Genomic DNA, 13,602 nt, shown 5'->3' with positions numbered 1-13,602 from the left:
TTAAAATCATTAATTAAAGACAAAGTATAGGTAAAATATGCTTTTAAACTGCTCATTTCAGCATATGCTTACCACTCCAGGCAAACAGCTTTCAACTTCTGGATTTGGACCATCGCTGTAGTGATTGCCATGGTTGCCCGGAGAACCAGTTGAAGAGTCAGAAGAACTATCTGGACTTGAGGGCATATTAGAATTTATCTGTGTAAGCTTAGCCGTAATTAGCTGAAAAACAGAGTCACAGTTTTGATAATACGCAAAAATGAAGATTCTTTATTAAATAAGCATCTGATACAACGTTAACGGCTTAATACAAGCAGGAGGAATGGAAATATTTCAAAAGAATAAGTGATTCCATGCATGGTATTTTTCAAGTATTTATAAAAGGGAAGTGACACCCCAACTGACATAAATAACCGCAACACTTACCGTTTTATCTTTGAGATTCAACTGCCCAATTAATTTTCTATCATCTGCAGGGTCCACCAGCTCACCACCGATGAACAGTTCTACTTTCGTATGTGCACTATTGGCTTTAATGCGATTCAGAATACAACGCCGCACTTGGCCAATTGTGTCATTTGTATGAGACCAAATGTCTAAATCTTCTACCTGCCGGCCTTGGTTTGGAAAACGAACTACTAGTGTGATATGTTTACCACGGAAAGCTCTGAAAATAAATGAGATAAAGTTATTTTTGCCCTCATGAAATAAATTATTTTTCTTGCTGCATTTTGTGCTGCAGATACTTCAACATCAAATCTTTACATACAGTGATACACTCCAGCATGAGTTTATTTTGTGAAAGCCCAGGCAATTACGCACACATAACATACATAGAAACTTTCAAGAAGCCACACTCAGCACAAGTGCATTAAACATACGGTCAGCTTTACTGTCAGGTTAGGAACACTGACAGAATTTTAAGAAGTCTCTTATGAAGCTTGAGGTATTTTCTCTTGCTTGTAATTTCCTGATCAAAATGTGCAAATAAAGGTCAGACTGGCAACTATGCTTTGCTCTTTTAGCAAAACAACTCAGTTTTAAATACACCAAAACCAGAAAAAAACATCATGTCACCAAGTCTTAATGCCTCTGTCATAAGCTGTTAAAAGTTTTATAGTAGAATTCCAATTTTAAAAATCAGAATGCTTTAAAAAATTAAAAGAAGAAAAAACATTTTCACAATAGCACTGGTCATACTTTGCACTATGGCAGGGAACTCATTAGGAAAGATATGGCCAGATAAGCCCAACAAACTAATCCCATGCAACAAAAGAAGGCAAAATTCTCCACAAAAGCTCACTGCCAACAAGACCTGGGAAAAAGCCTAATCAAATAAGCAGCCCATATAAAAAAGATGCACCCACAATTGACAAGAGAAGTTAGCACTCATCAACCAACATATACAATAAAAATGCTCTAAGAGCACTGCAAATTACTGACAGACTATGAAGAAACAGCCATCTCATTGATTTTCTTGACAAGACAGCATTTAAAATAAGAGGACAACAAATCCCCACCACGTCTAAAAAAAATCTAGCTGCATCATAATTCTATAGAAATCTCAGTGTATTCCTTACATATTTTTGAGATCTTCTTCCCACAGAAAGCAGCTACTAATACTGGGACATCTGAACAGCTTTCTGTTCTACTTTCCTCTCCCAGGAAATAAAGGTGGTTTTGTTGTTGTCGTTGGGGTTTTTTGTGTGTGAAAACATCTACACAATATGGGATTTAAGCGTCTCCTTTTTCTTTACACCAAAGATAGTTACCGAAGGAGCAGCTACGATTTAAGCTAAGTATCTACTCAAGGACAAGAAGACTGAAGGTATACAGAAAATACACTTTCAAAGTGCTGTTCTCTTCTTCCCCTTTTTATGAGGAATTTACACAGAATATTTCACTTAGAGATAATCCTATATTTAAGCTTGCAAATTAAGATTAGCATCTCTGGAAAATGAAAATATAAACTAACATTTTTTTTCTGTGACAGGACTAAGAAAAACAAAGCAGCTTTTCCCACGCTAACTTAAAGAATGATATTGCTTTTAAATAATTTTCAGAAAAAAATAAATACATCCAAAACAATATAGCCACAAGGTACATTGTGTTATAGAACAAAACATCAGAAACAAGTTTCTTGTCAGGCCTGCTGTCCTCTTCATACATGCCTGTATTTGTCTGATATTTCAATTTATTTTTTTTTTTTTAACTACAGATCAGAGTTTCACGTATTAGCAAAGAAAATGGAATTTTAATATTCTATAAATGCACTGAATAGAAACCCTTTAGAATGTAAAAATCATAAAGACGTTAGTAATATTTTAGTTAATAGAAATAAAAATCACAGTAGTGCACCTTCACACATACCTTGACATAGGTAGAATAGTTCTCTCTTCGTGGTAATCACTGTCACATTCATTTATATACTCTCTTAAAACAGTCAACACTCTCACCATTCGTATTGCTTCTTGTCTTGCACAATTGATACTGTCTTTATCTCCATCCAACACACATAGTGTATCATAGGAAGCTTTCAGACGATCAAAACAGGACTGAATGAAGTCTTCATGAATCACTACCTAATTACATTAAAAAATTGATTCAATTACAAGAAATATTAAAAACTATATTTTCACTAGGATAATGCAATGGTAGAAATAAAAAAAAAACACAAACCCAAAACAAAACCAAGTAAGTTACTCTATAAAGCTGTTTTATTCCACTTTAAAATAAACTCTTACTGATAAATAGCTTTAATTTAGTGTGTGCTGTAAAAATCTTCTGTGTCATCAGTAGCTGTAACTGTACAGTGTAAACTTGCACTTTAAAAGAATAAGTGAAAGTTTGCACAGAGAACACTAAATTGAACTTTCTCTTATTCACTTCCTTAGACTATGTCTCGAGCTGACAATCTATGACGGGTCAACTTACTTTACACCAAGAGTGAACATTTACAGACCGCCAGAACAACTATCTCCACCCTTCCACACTCCCTTCTAATCACTCTGTTTCAGATACACACTTTTGCTGTATAAACTAAGAAATGGGTTTTGATCTAGATTCAGAATAGTGGCAGGTACAGCAAATCTTTTCCTTCTGCCTCATATCTAACATGTCCTTGTACCTGACCCAGACTGACATATAACCTATAGAATCACTGTAAAAAGCTTCAACAGAAGCATTTACAGACACAGCTATCACAGTCCAGCAGCCCCTTTTCTTACAGGCAGCTGAGGAACAGAGGAGCTATCAGCACACTGAAACAAAATACTTGTGTGCATGTTAAGTAAATCCAACACTTCCAGAAAGTGTTGGACCCAACCACGTGCAGATGGACAGATACATGTGTGCTTAGCAAGCCCAGACCTATAGCATGAAAGAAGCATACAGCCCATCTGCCACTGCAGTAAGATACAACTCAAATGGCTGTAAATGTACAACTCAGAGCAGCTGTGCTGTATCTAGCAACTTGCAGCTCTGAAGACTATGAAAGTGTTTTTGAGGACAAGTATGAAAAGCTTTAAGAAATATAACTGGCAAGCTACCAATTGGAGATTGTCTGGAGGACAATATCCCCCTACCCCTTAAAATTTGAAATCCCAACAGTTCACTTCCTCTGTCCTTTCAGAAACTTGTTGTCAGTTTGCTGAAATGCAGCTCCCAGCAACTATCAATGTAGGGAGAAAATATCTGATCTGCTAGAGCTCAGTTTGGCCATTATATGGAAACTCTGTGACCCTTTCTAAGGGACATGACCTCAATAAAGACTAGATTAGCTTGTGACAACCCTCAACAGACCCATCCAGTGAACATACTAGTACAAGAAGTACCAAAACTGGAGGTTCAACAAAAGCCTTACCTAAGTATAAGATATGAGCTGTTTTCTGAGTAGAAAGAGCAAATACAACAGATCAATTTAATATGAAAAATTTATCAGGGTTCAGTCTGCAAATATCAGAAAGAACTCTTAACTTTGCATCTGACCAGAAGCTGACGGCTGGACTCAAGAGTATACTCTCCAAAATAGGAAAACCATTCCCTGTTTTCAAAGCTTTCAGATACAAAATTACCACCAAATTGAATTTTATCACTACTTTTCTGTCATGTTATATTCCAGGCTTCTTGTTGCTTGTTTTGTGTTGTTGGGTTTTGTTTTGTTTTTTACCTGATTAACCTGTAACCTCGGGCCAAGATTAGTATAGATCTCTTTAAGGAGATCTATTGCTCTGTTCGCGATGTCATCATTTCCCTGAATCACAACCTAGCATAACAAAAAAAAAAAAGGCATTAGAACTTTAGAACTTCTTAAAACTTTCCGGTATAAAATTTAAGACCAAAACAACTACTTTAGTATCTTGATACAACAGTGTGTCTAATTATTTTATGAGGTGAAAGTGACTAAAATGCTTAGTTACAAAATATAACCAATGCACCTTAGACTGAAATTATATGAGTCAAGATTAAGAATTAACTAGTTCAAAAGAGTTCAGAGTTAGCAAAAAACCCTAATGCTTTATGAAAAGAATAAAAGCAGTGTTTATATATTCATCTTCGCATTACATTTCCATTTTCACTAGTTTCAGAGAATAAGGCAACTATTTTTTCAGCTGCTTAAATAATCTACATTACCAGAATTCAAAACCATAATTTTAAATGGCTGTAAGTGGGTAGAAGGGGGACAGGCAAATGAGTTCTGTTTCTAACCTGATAATCTAAATTGTAATTACCAGTCACCAGGTCTGAAAGAAGCCCCTCCATATAACCCCTGCAGGATACTGGGCTGAGGCTTCGTGAATTCCGTCATGCTGCCAAATGGCTGGGGAGATCCACATAAGTTGATTACCACAACTAAAACATGCTAGCATTATGTGGGCACTTTGTACGCAAACACTGTGTGAAAACTTCTTTGTCTAAAAATTGTGATCTACTTTGGTTTTAACTATTATCACCATGATTAAAATACCTAACCCTTCAACAAACCACAACCAAAATTACCAAAGACTGGTGCAGCACGTTTTACAAAACACAGCCATGATAATCATATCACAATGTGCTACTGCGGGTTCTAACACAGCTCTTGAAAACTAGAAATACTCTGAAAAAATCCAGTTATCAAATTAGATGCTGATGTTTTTCACCAATAGATTTGGCAAGCTTCAGAAAGCTACCATCTTCCTATTGAAAAGCTATAACCACGTTTAGGCAAAAAGTTGTGGCTATTAAAAAAAAATTCAGACCGCTGATCACTTGGTCTAATCTTGAATCACTCCAGTTTACCATATTAGAATGAATGACATGAACCAGCTTATAAAGTGCACAAAATAAAGTTCAATTCCAAAGTGTGTGTGAGAGAGAAAGAAGCTTACAGATAATTTACCTGGCTGGATCATTCTTAAACAGTATAGGGAAATGTTTAATGTCATGTGCATACACAAATAGACTTGATGGTTCAAATAACCTTCCATTAAACATCAGCCTACAAAGTTACCAACTTGCATACTCACTGGGAAGACAGTGGAGTCAATGCCCATAGGTTTAGTTGGAAAAGGTAGTTTTTTGTAATTTCAGTCTACAACTAATAAAGTACACAACCCTAAAAGTGTAAAAAGAGACTAAGACTTAGCAGTTAACCTTTCAGATGTTTCCTCCAATTAACTTACCCTCCAAAGGTAGTCTAATCCTATTAATTCCAGATCATCCATCATATAAGCTCGTCTCTTTGCTACTAGTTTTCCTTCTCGACAGTTCACAGCTTTGAAGAAACGTTCAAAACATTTCATCCCATTTTCTGTTAATAGGGAAGGATCCAGCTGAAGCACATTATTTTCAAAGAAGTCCTTATTAATGTCAGGGTCTAAGTCGGGTTCATCCCCCATTAGTTTGGAATACCATTTAAAACAGGCTTCGCGATCACAAAGATAAACTGCATTTTCAGCTAAACACTTCCATATTTGCTTTGCCTGGGGGGCGCAGAGCCACAGCTGACCATCCTTCAACAAAAACCTTGAGCAACAACAAACAGACAATTAACAGCACTGTCTAACAGACATCTAGAGTTACAATTCAGCAAAAAGGTGAATATGCATATTATACATGTATATGTCAGAAGTATGACCCTGAAAAACTTAATTTGCATCATCAGTCCATTCATAATTAGGCTACAATTTCTCAGTAAGTTTGAATGGATCGAGAACTTATAAGTCCAAACAAAAAAGGAATAAAATTCAGCAATAAAAGTGTTACGCAAAAATACCAAACATTTTTTACATATTATATACAAATGCACATTCCCTAATGTAAACCATTTATTTAAAAATCAGGTCACAACATAAGAGATTAAATTACCACTGCAATCACTAACTATGTTTTAACACTCACTTCAGCAAAATCACAAAATATGGTTTGAATTCTATGGAACAGAGCCAGAAGCAGTCGTCAACGAACTGGAAATTTTTCCTTTAAGTACATTTTTCATTGGTGTTAAATTATTATTAAGGAATTATTAAGAACTTCAACTCTGAGAGCTAATACTAGGAAAGTTTTGGGAAGAAGATAAAGTTCTTCAGAATCGTTTACATCATTCAAAATCTTTTCTATGTAAAAGAAATCAGGGACTAAATTATGGCGCTGCTTTTCAGAAATTGCTACCTACATATTCTACATTTGACAGCGACAGCACTTCATAAATTCCTTTACATTAACAACTAGTGAACTTAAATGTAACCAATTTACAATTTTTAATACACAAGAGTGATAAATTAAGTTTGCTATCCATATGCTATTGTATAATCTCATTAAACCGTTAGCGCTTCAGTTTAATTCACAAAAATTCTTGGTAAAATTTCAAAAGTAAAACATCTCCCTTAGAAAACAAGTAAAAAAATACTTCAGAACTTGATGGTTTGACAGTTCATCTATTTTCACTTGTCTTAAAAAAAAGAGGTTAAAATCAAGTAAGAAGAAGCTAAGAGAGACACAGCTTAAAAAGCATCAACATACTGCAGCTCTGTGATGAGCAGAGATCCTTTGTTTTCTTATTCTAATCGAACAGCAGCTGGTTATAAGTCATCCAAGTGATTTTTTTTTTTTTTTTTAATTATTCTAACCTCTTTCTAAAAGATTGCTGAAAATCTAATAATGTCTGACACAAGTACATGTCACTTTATGATCACAGATTTAAATTTGGTGTGGTACAAGAACTAAGGACACATGGACATATCCCTACATAGAATACTTTCAATTTTCAGCTAAGTTCTCCTGACATGTATGTAACTGTATACACACAGAGCTTTGTACATAGACAGAAATAGTCAACACAAATCTCAGTGCAGAATCAGAGCCTTGGATTGCAAATATCCTAATAAACTTTATTTGAATATTGCAACATTTGCGTAGAAGCCCTCTGTGAAGAAAAAAAACAACCAAACCAACAAACCACACACAAACCAAACCATCTGGTGTATTTTTGCATTGGAGTTTTGAAAGAAGTTAGCACAGCAACTTGAAGCTAGGTAAAAGAAAGAGATACCAGGGCGGGCTTTGGTCTTGCTGTTTGTTTAGTTGGTTGGTTGTGGGGTTTTGTTTGTTTGGTTTGTTTATTTGTTTCTTTAAAGTATTCTTACAGAAGTTAAACAAATTATTATGTTTAAACTAACCGTAAGAAGTTAAGTCGCTCCTGTACTTCCTGCACATGACTGTATCTGCTTCCTGGTCTTACAGTTTGAGGATCATATTCACCATGCTCTGCAAATACAAAATGTTTTATTAGACAATACATTCAGAAAAAACATGCTGACCCTAAAAGACAGGATGTGTTTCAAGACTTATTAGTCTGAATACAACTAAAACCACTCAAAACCCAATAAATTTTCAGTAAGGTATATGAAAATAATTCTCAGCTGCCTGCTACCAGTTAATATTTCACTATAGATTAAAATGGGTAAAGGCAAAGATTACTGAGATCTATAATCAAATAAACACTTACGTATGCTCATCATTCAGTACAATGGAAGTATTACAGAACAGTCAAGAACCTACATTCTGTTTGTTCATATCAATTTCTCAATTTCTCCTTATTTCGAGTAGTCAGTTTGAAGTCAGAAAGTAGGTACAATAAAAGTATACCAAGCATATAATTCAGATTATCCGGTGTGTTTGGGGTTTTTTGTTTTTGTGGGTTTTGTTTGTTTTCTTTGTTGTGTTTTTGTTTGTTTGTTTAAGGTTTTTTGTCCTCTGAGGATGCTTAATTTCATTACACAGGATCTTTTCCAAAATTTCAGTTTTCCATCTTCAGGGTTTTCCCTCTCCAGAGGAAATCATGACTCTGGTCCTTTAACACCTTTATAAGTAGCTACATACATGACATCACTTACAAGAGGAAAGTATACAACAAATTCATTCACTGCAAGTTTCCAGGTACAAAAAACAAATGCCTGTAATAGTGACACGCTTGAAACAGAGTAAGTTGAGTAATTTTAAAGTAAGGCAAGAAATCAAACTTTTACGTGCATTTTATCAAATCTCACCATAATATTCAGTGCTTCATAGGAACTTGGGTTTGGTGTGGTTTTGTTTGGTGGTGTTGGTTTTGGGTTTTTTTTTTGGTTGGTTGGGTTTTTGGTTTTTTTTGGTGTGTGTGTGTAGTTTGTTTTTTTTTGTTGGGGTTTGTTTTGTTTTTTAAATTAGAGAGAAACAATCTATATCTGTACTTGCACTGCCATGATCTGTACTAGTAATATTTTACCACGACACATCTTCATTATGACAGCTCCATTATAAACTAATTAATGCTACATTTCTTATTTTCAGAAGTATACAGATCGCATTTAACCAAGATGACCCAGCTGTAGGAGACTGTATCATGACAACATCCAGACTAATAGTAAAATCTATCTTCAGAAGTGAAAAATCGGTATCTCCTATTATATCAAGGAGCAAAAAAAACCCCACAAATGAGTCTAACAGCTGAACTGCATCACTGGTACTTCAAAATCAAAAACAATTCTCATAAATAGTGCAATCTAAATACAAGTGCAAAAGGTATGTTAGCTTAAAAATCCAATAAAAGGGAAAACAGAAGACTAGTAGTTAACTGATGTCTACAAAATTGGAGATGTTCACCAGAAATCCTTTGAAAATTTGAATTATAGTCCTAATGTAGTGAGCATAAATGGGCAGTTACCAAAACAAGAACTGTGAAAAAATTCTGAAGAAAGAACATAAAAGTAGCAGAATGAAAATTTAAGTATTAGAAGTAGGAAACCTGAAATATATGCTGTGGGTTTAGCAGAAGAAACTATTACAATAGATAAGCACATTGCAAAGAAATTAAAACTAATAACTTCCAAGTGTTGGTGGTTTTGTGTGGTTTTTTTGCTTGCTTTTCTTTTTGTGGGGGGCGGGGGTGGTGCAGTTGTGGTGATGGTGTTTGTTTTAACTCTGGGGACAATCTGGTCTTTTTTTTCCTGATTACAGATTAATTCACAGACACGATTGTCCTTAGTGGCAGTGAAAAAATAATTCAGGTATTAAAGGCCAGTCAGTTGCCCAAAGGCAGTATGTATGAAAAACTCTGGACTACAAAAAAATTCAGTCTCCCTTAATACCCTCCCTCTCACTTTCTTTCTACATTTGCCTGATTTATCTTCCACGCTGTGGATCTTGCAACTCCACGCGTGACCTCCTTAAAAATTCTTTCTACATGCAGGAGCAGAAGAATGGACAGAGAAACTATACATCAAAAAAGGACCGGCTGAAAATTTAAGTATAATTAGCGATAAACACATATAGAAGATCATACGGCACAATTTCTACGAATAATTACATTTCATTAACACTTTGGATTTTTTTGTCACTTCAGAAAAACAGAAGATAAAGGAGAACTCGCTAGCAATCTCCTCGGATTTTCAAAAGGTCTTCGATAAATAGTCAAGGAGATGAAACTGTGACCTCCTTCAGGACTACAAAATGCAATAGCAGTTGTCTCATCTCATGGAGGACTCTGCAGAGGTGTAGGTAAGGGTAAGTTCACTACAAGAGAGTCACAGATCACGGAAAAACTTCTCAAACATAGATAAGGCTTTCTTTAGCCTTAAAATGGCAAACATATAAAAGGGAGTATAATAGAAAACAATATGCATTAGTGAATAACAGGAGAATAGGAACATTGTTCTCCATCACAAAACACAACTATGGAAGCCTTCAAGGGAAATTAAAAATATGGCAAATTCAAAATTAATTTTAAAAATATCTCAAATCACAGAGTAATTGCGGCATTTACTGCCGAAAAAATCTGTGGGCAATTGGATTTTTTTTTTTCTATGGCATTTGTTTGACCTATGCTGTTTGGATATTTGCCTTGAATTTTCCCCCTCTGTCTCATTCACCAGCTCAGTTTAATTCTACAGCTGCCCACTTTGTTCTTTCTGCCCTTGCAATCACAATAATCTTTCTTTCATTTATACCACTCCCTGCCCTACATCTCCCCAGCATCTTTTATCCTCCTCCATGGAAGGCAAATTACATGGTGCTCTATGTTTTGCTCTATTTAGAATATAAAACTGAAACTGAAAGAGAAGTTGCACACGAACTGTGTATTACAGTTTTAGTGCAGTATCTGGAACATTAGAAGATATTTTTTGGCTGCCCTTAATCACATAATAAAGCATCTAATAAAAAATCCATGCTATTGTTAATCTGTTTTTGTACTCTGATGCAAACAAATATAAGTTCTGCAGCAGCTTTGTCTCAAGAGAGCACAATTTAATTGCTTTGTAATTAGATTCAATTTAAACTCTTTGCATGCTTGTAACTCCTATCATTCTGAAGATATTTATATTACTGTTTTACCGAGTCATTATATTTGGGGAGGTACAGGGCAACGGGATGTGTGTTTTGGTACAAGACATTGCCTAATTTTTTTTTCTGCCCAAGTCATCAGCAGTTTGATAGGTAAACAATATTGTCAAAAATAATTGGAATTAATAATAATAGTTTATACATTAATAGTATGTGTAGGCTATTTTTGGACAAAGACAACATTGCATTGGAATACAGTTGTTGATTATGTCTCCTTCCTAACCCTGAGGCCAGATCCCATATTTCATAGCTGGCCAAAGATCAAGAGAAAGGGAGAATCACAGATTCTAAGCTATCCATATAGTTAAGATGTGAAGTTTATTATAAATGAAATCACATTTTTGCAGCATTTTAGCAAAATTAAAGAGCAATGCAATAGCTTGCAAAAGTTACATGAAATAATATTTGCTCTATTCCACCTTTCTGAAGACAGCTAAGCCTAAGACAGTATTGCCTGAGAAAAGAACAAAGCATTTAGTATTATTTAACATTAATTAGTGCAATGCTATCATTAATTAAGGAAACTAAATTAGGATAACTCCCCTCATGTATTCCTGAATAGAGAAATATAGCTGCAGTACGCAGATTTAGCTTAAATGTCTCATTGACCTGTACCTGTGGCTGAAGCTATCATCTTAATGTAGTGCCACTATTCAAACAAGTTTTCAAGGATATATTTTGGATATCTTTTGTAAAGTACCCAAAAATTAAACTAATTCCAAAATTAAGGGCATCCAGGCAACTTAACTAAGCACTGGAAGACATACATACACTTTTACAATGTGTGAATATCCTGTCCTCTCTGAACAATCTACACTGAATTCCTGCACGACATACCATGTCTTTTTTGAATGTAGGATGTTATGATGCCAGGGTAGAACAGTCCCTAGTTCCAGTCAGTGAAGTAGATGGGGTGGGTAGGTGGGGGTGTGTTTTGGCATAACTCAATAAAGTACTGTGATCCAGTGTAACAAGGAGTTTCCTGGTCCACCATTTTCCTTCACTTCCCTACTTCTACCTCAGTAGTTAAAAAGCTGGTCCAGAATAAGAGTGTAAACTCATCAGCAAAGGGTTGAGTTTAGCCTGAAATACAGAAATACTAACATGATCTGCTGTCAAAGTGCTGCTGATAACAAATGCAGTGAGAAAGGAACGAAACAGAAATGGAGTTGCTAAAAAGAAACAGCATCCCTGTGGTCTAAAGTCCTTCTCCCTGACAAATTCCAAACACTGGCTTCAAATAGAGATTAAAAAACTTCTCAAAGGAGTCTACAAAAATTCAAAATGACAAGTGGGGCAAAATCCAAAATTATTATTAGGACTTTCCTCAAAAATAATCAGCCCAGCCTAAGTAGGAAAAGATTATGTTTATCAATCCACAGATCACAGATAAACAAGAGCTGTCACTTCCACATATTCTGCTGTAAAACACACATTTTCAATCATGGGACAAAATGTTAACATTTTAAGCTTTTCTTGCCCAATCGGACATGAAGGTTATCAATCCCACAGATGCTTGAAAATTAAACAAACTTAATAGTTATTTCATTATGAGAATTTGGTTTTAACTCCACTTTCAACTGGAGTTTTCATACACTTTGAGGCAATTTTAATTTTAAAACTTACCTTTAGCATACTGCCTCATGCTTTCCATATAGGCAGAGAGATTTTCTGCAACCAATGTAACTAGGGCATGATTGTGCTGAAGTTGATTGATTAAGTCATGTCGGTAAAACACATGTGGACTTCGCTGAGTTTGACTGAAATTAAAATACAAGTGTTATAAGAAAAGTGAAGAAGTCTTGGCACCTAACAGTTCAGAAATCCATTTAAGAAACTCATCTTTGATTCAAGTTCCAAATTTTCCTGAAAGGCCTTCGAGAGAAATGATATTAAGCCTCTGACAAAATTTTTCTTTTTTCTTCTTACACATCAACAGTTCTTATCAGTTATTGAAAGCAGTTAACTAATGAGGATTATACAGTTACAGTATGTATGAAAAATATCAAAGCAATCTGAGCAGCTCAGTATGCTGCAGGGAGGATACCTGCGGCAAGAGAGGAATAGAAATACCTGCCCACAAACTATAGTAAGGACAGAGACCCTCGACTGTACTATAATGCATAACCACAGTTTCTTCCACACCCATCTGATATTCTTTTCTAAATTTAATATTAAAACATAAAGTAAAATTAGGTCGATTTTCAAAATGAAAGCTCATGTTCTTAAAACTACAGCAAAAGAACACTAGCCAATAAACATAACAATTTTTTCAATACTTAAAAAAAAAACCCAACCCTGCACAACCCTGCATTTTTTTTTTCTAACAATATCTAGCTGAAAAAAATGCTGGTACAAACATAAAAAGCATAGTTATGCAGAGCATATAGTCTAACAAAAACCAGAAAAGTTTAAGAAAAGAAATACCTCAAAAAAATAATTAGATGATAGTTTAAGTCGGTAACCAAGATCTGACCAAAAATGCTGCTCTCAAACAATACTAGACATATTTAAATTACAAAAGTAAACTGCAAGTGAAAATACAGAGCTTGGGTTCAAAGCCCATGAACACAATCAAATTTTCGAACTGAGATCTAATCACTCTCCAGAAGAGTCTCAATTTGTCTCAGCTTCTGTAGATCGGAACACTGATCTTCGCTGAATAAACAATACAAACTTGCATTGCTCTTCCATGGTAAAGAGATAGAAATAGAAAAAAAAGAGGGAAGGGAGAGGGTGAGG

At 35.1% G+C, this 13,602-nt stretch overlaps 1 protein-coding gene across 3 annotated transcripts in view; it reads right to left on the bottom strand.

The window, feature by feature from the left end:
* The window catches only part of USP9X (ubiquitin specific peptidase 9 X-linked), a 109,911-nt gene that overhangs the window by 43,100 nt on the left and 53,209 nt on the right, over positions 1–13,602 (bottom strand). For all 3 annotated transcript variants that reach the window (XM_082058247.1, XM_082058246.1, XM_082058245.1), the window contains exons 14-20: positions 12,487–12,620; positions 7,659–7,746; positions 5,664–6,006; positions 4,169–4,264; positions 2,371–2,582; positions 427–667; positions 73–222 (exon numbers count right to left, since the gene is read on the bottom strand). In XM_082058247.1, coding sequence (XP_081914373.1) covers positions 73–222; positions 427–667; positions 2,371–2,582; positions 4,169–4,264; positions 5,664–6,006; positions 7,659–7,746; positions 12,487–12,620 — 1,264 coding nt within the window. The remainder of the gene's footprint in view (positions 1–72; positions 223–426; positions 668–2,370; positions 2,583–4,168; positions 4,265–5,663; positions 6,007–7,658; positions 7,747–12,486; positions 12,621–13,602) is intronic.

This window comes from Streptopelia decaocto (genome assembly GCF_964273445.1).
Source record: "Streptopelia decaocto genome assembly, chromosome: 1".
Classification (NCBI taxonomy): domain Eukaryota; kingdom Metazoa; phylum Chordata; class Aves; order Columbiformes; family Columbidae; genus Streptopelia; species Streptopelia decaocto.
This window is presented reverse-complemented; position numbering and strand designations above follow the sequence as displayed.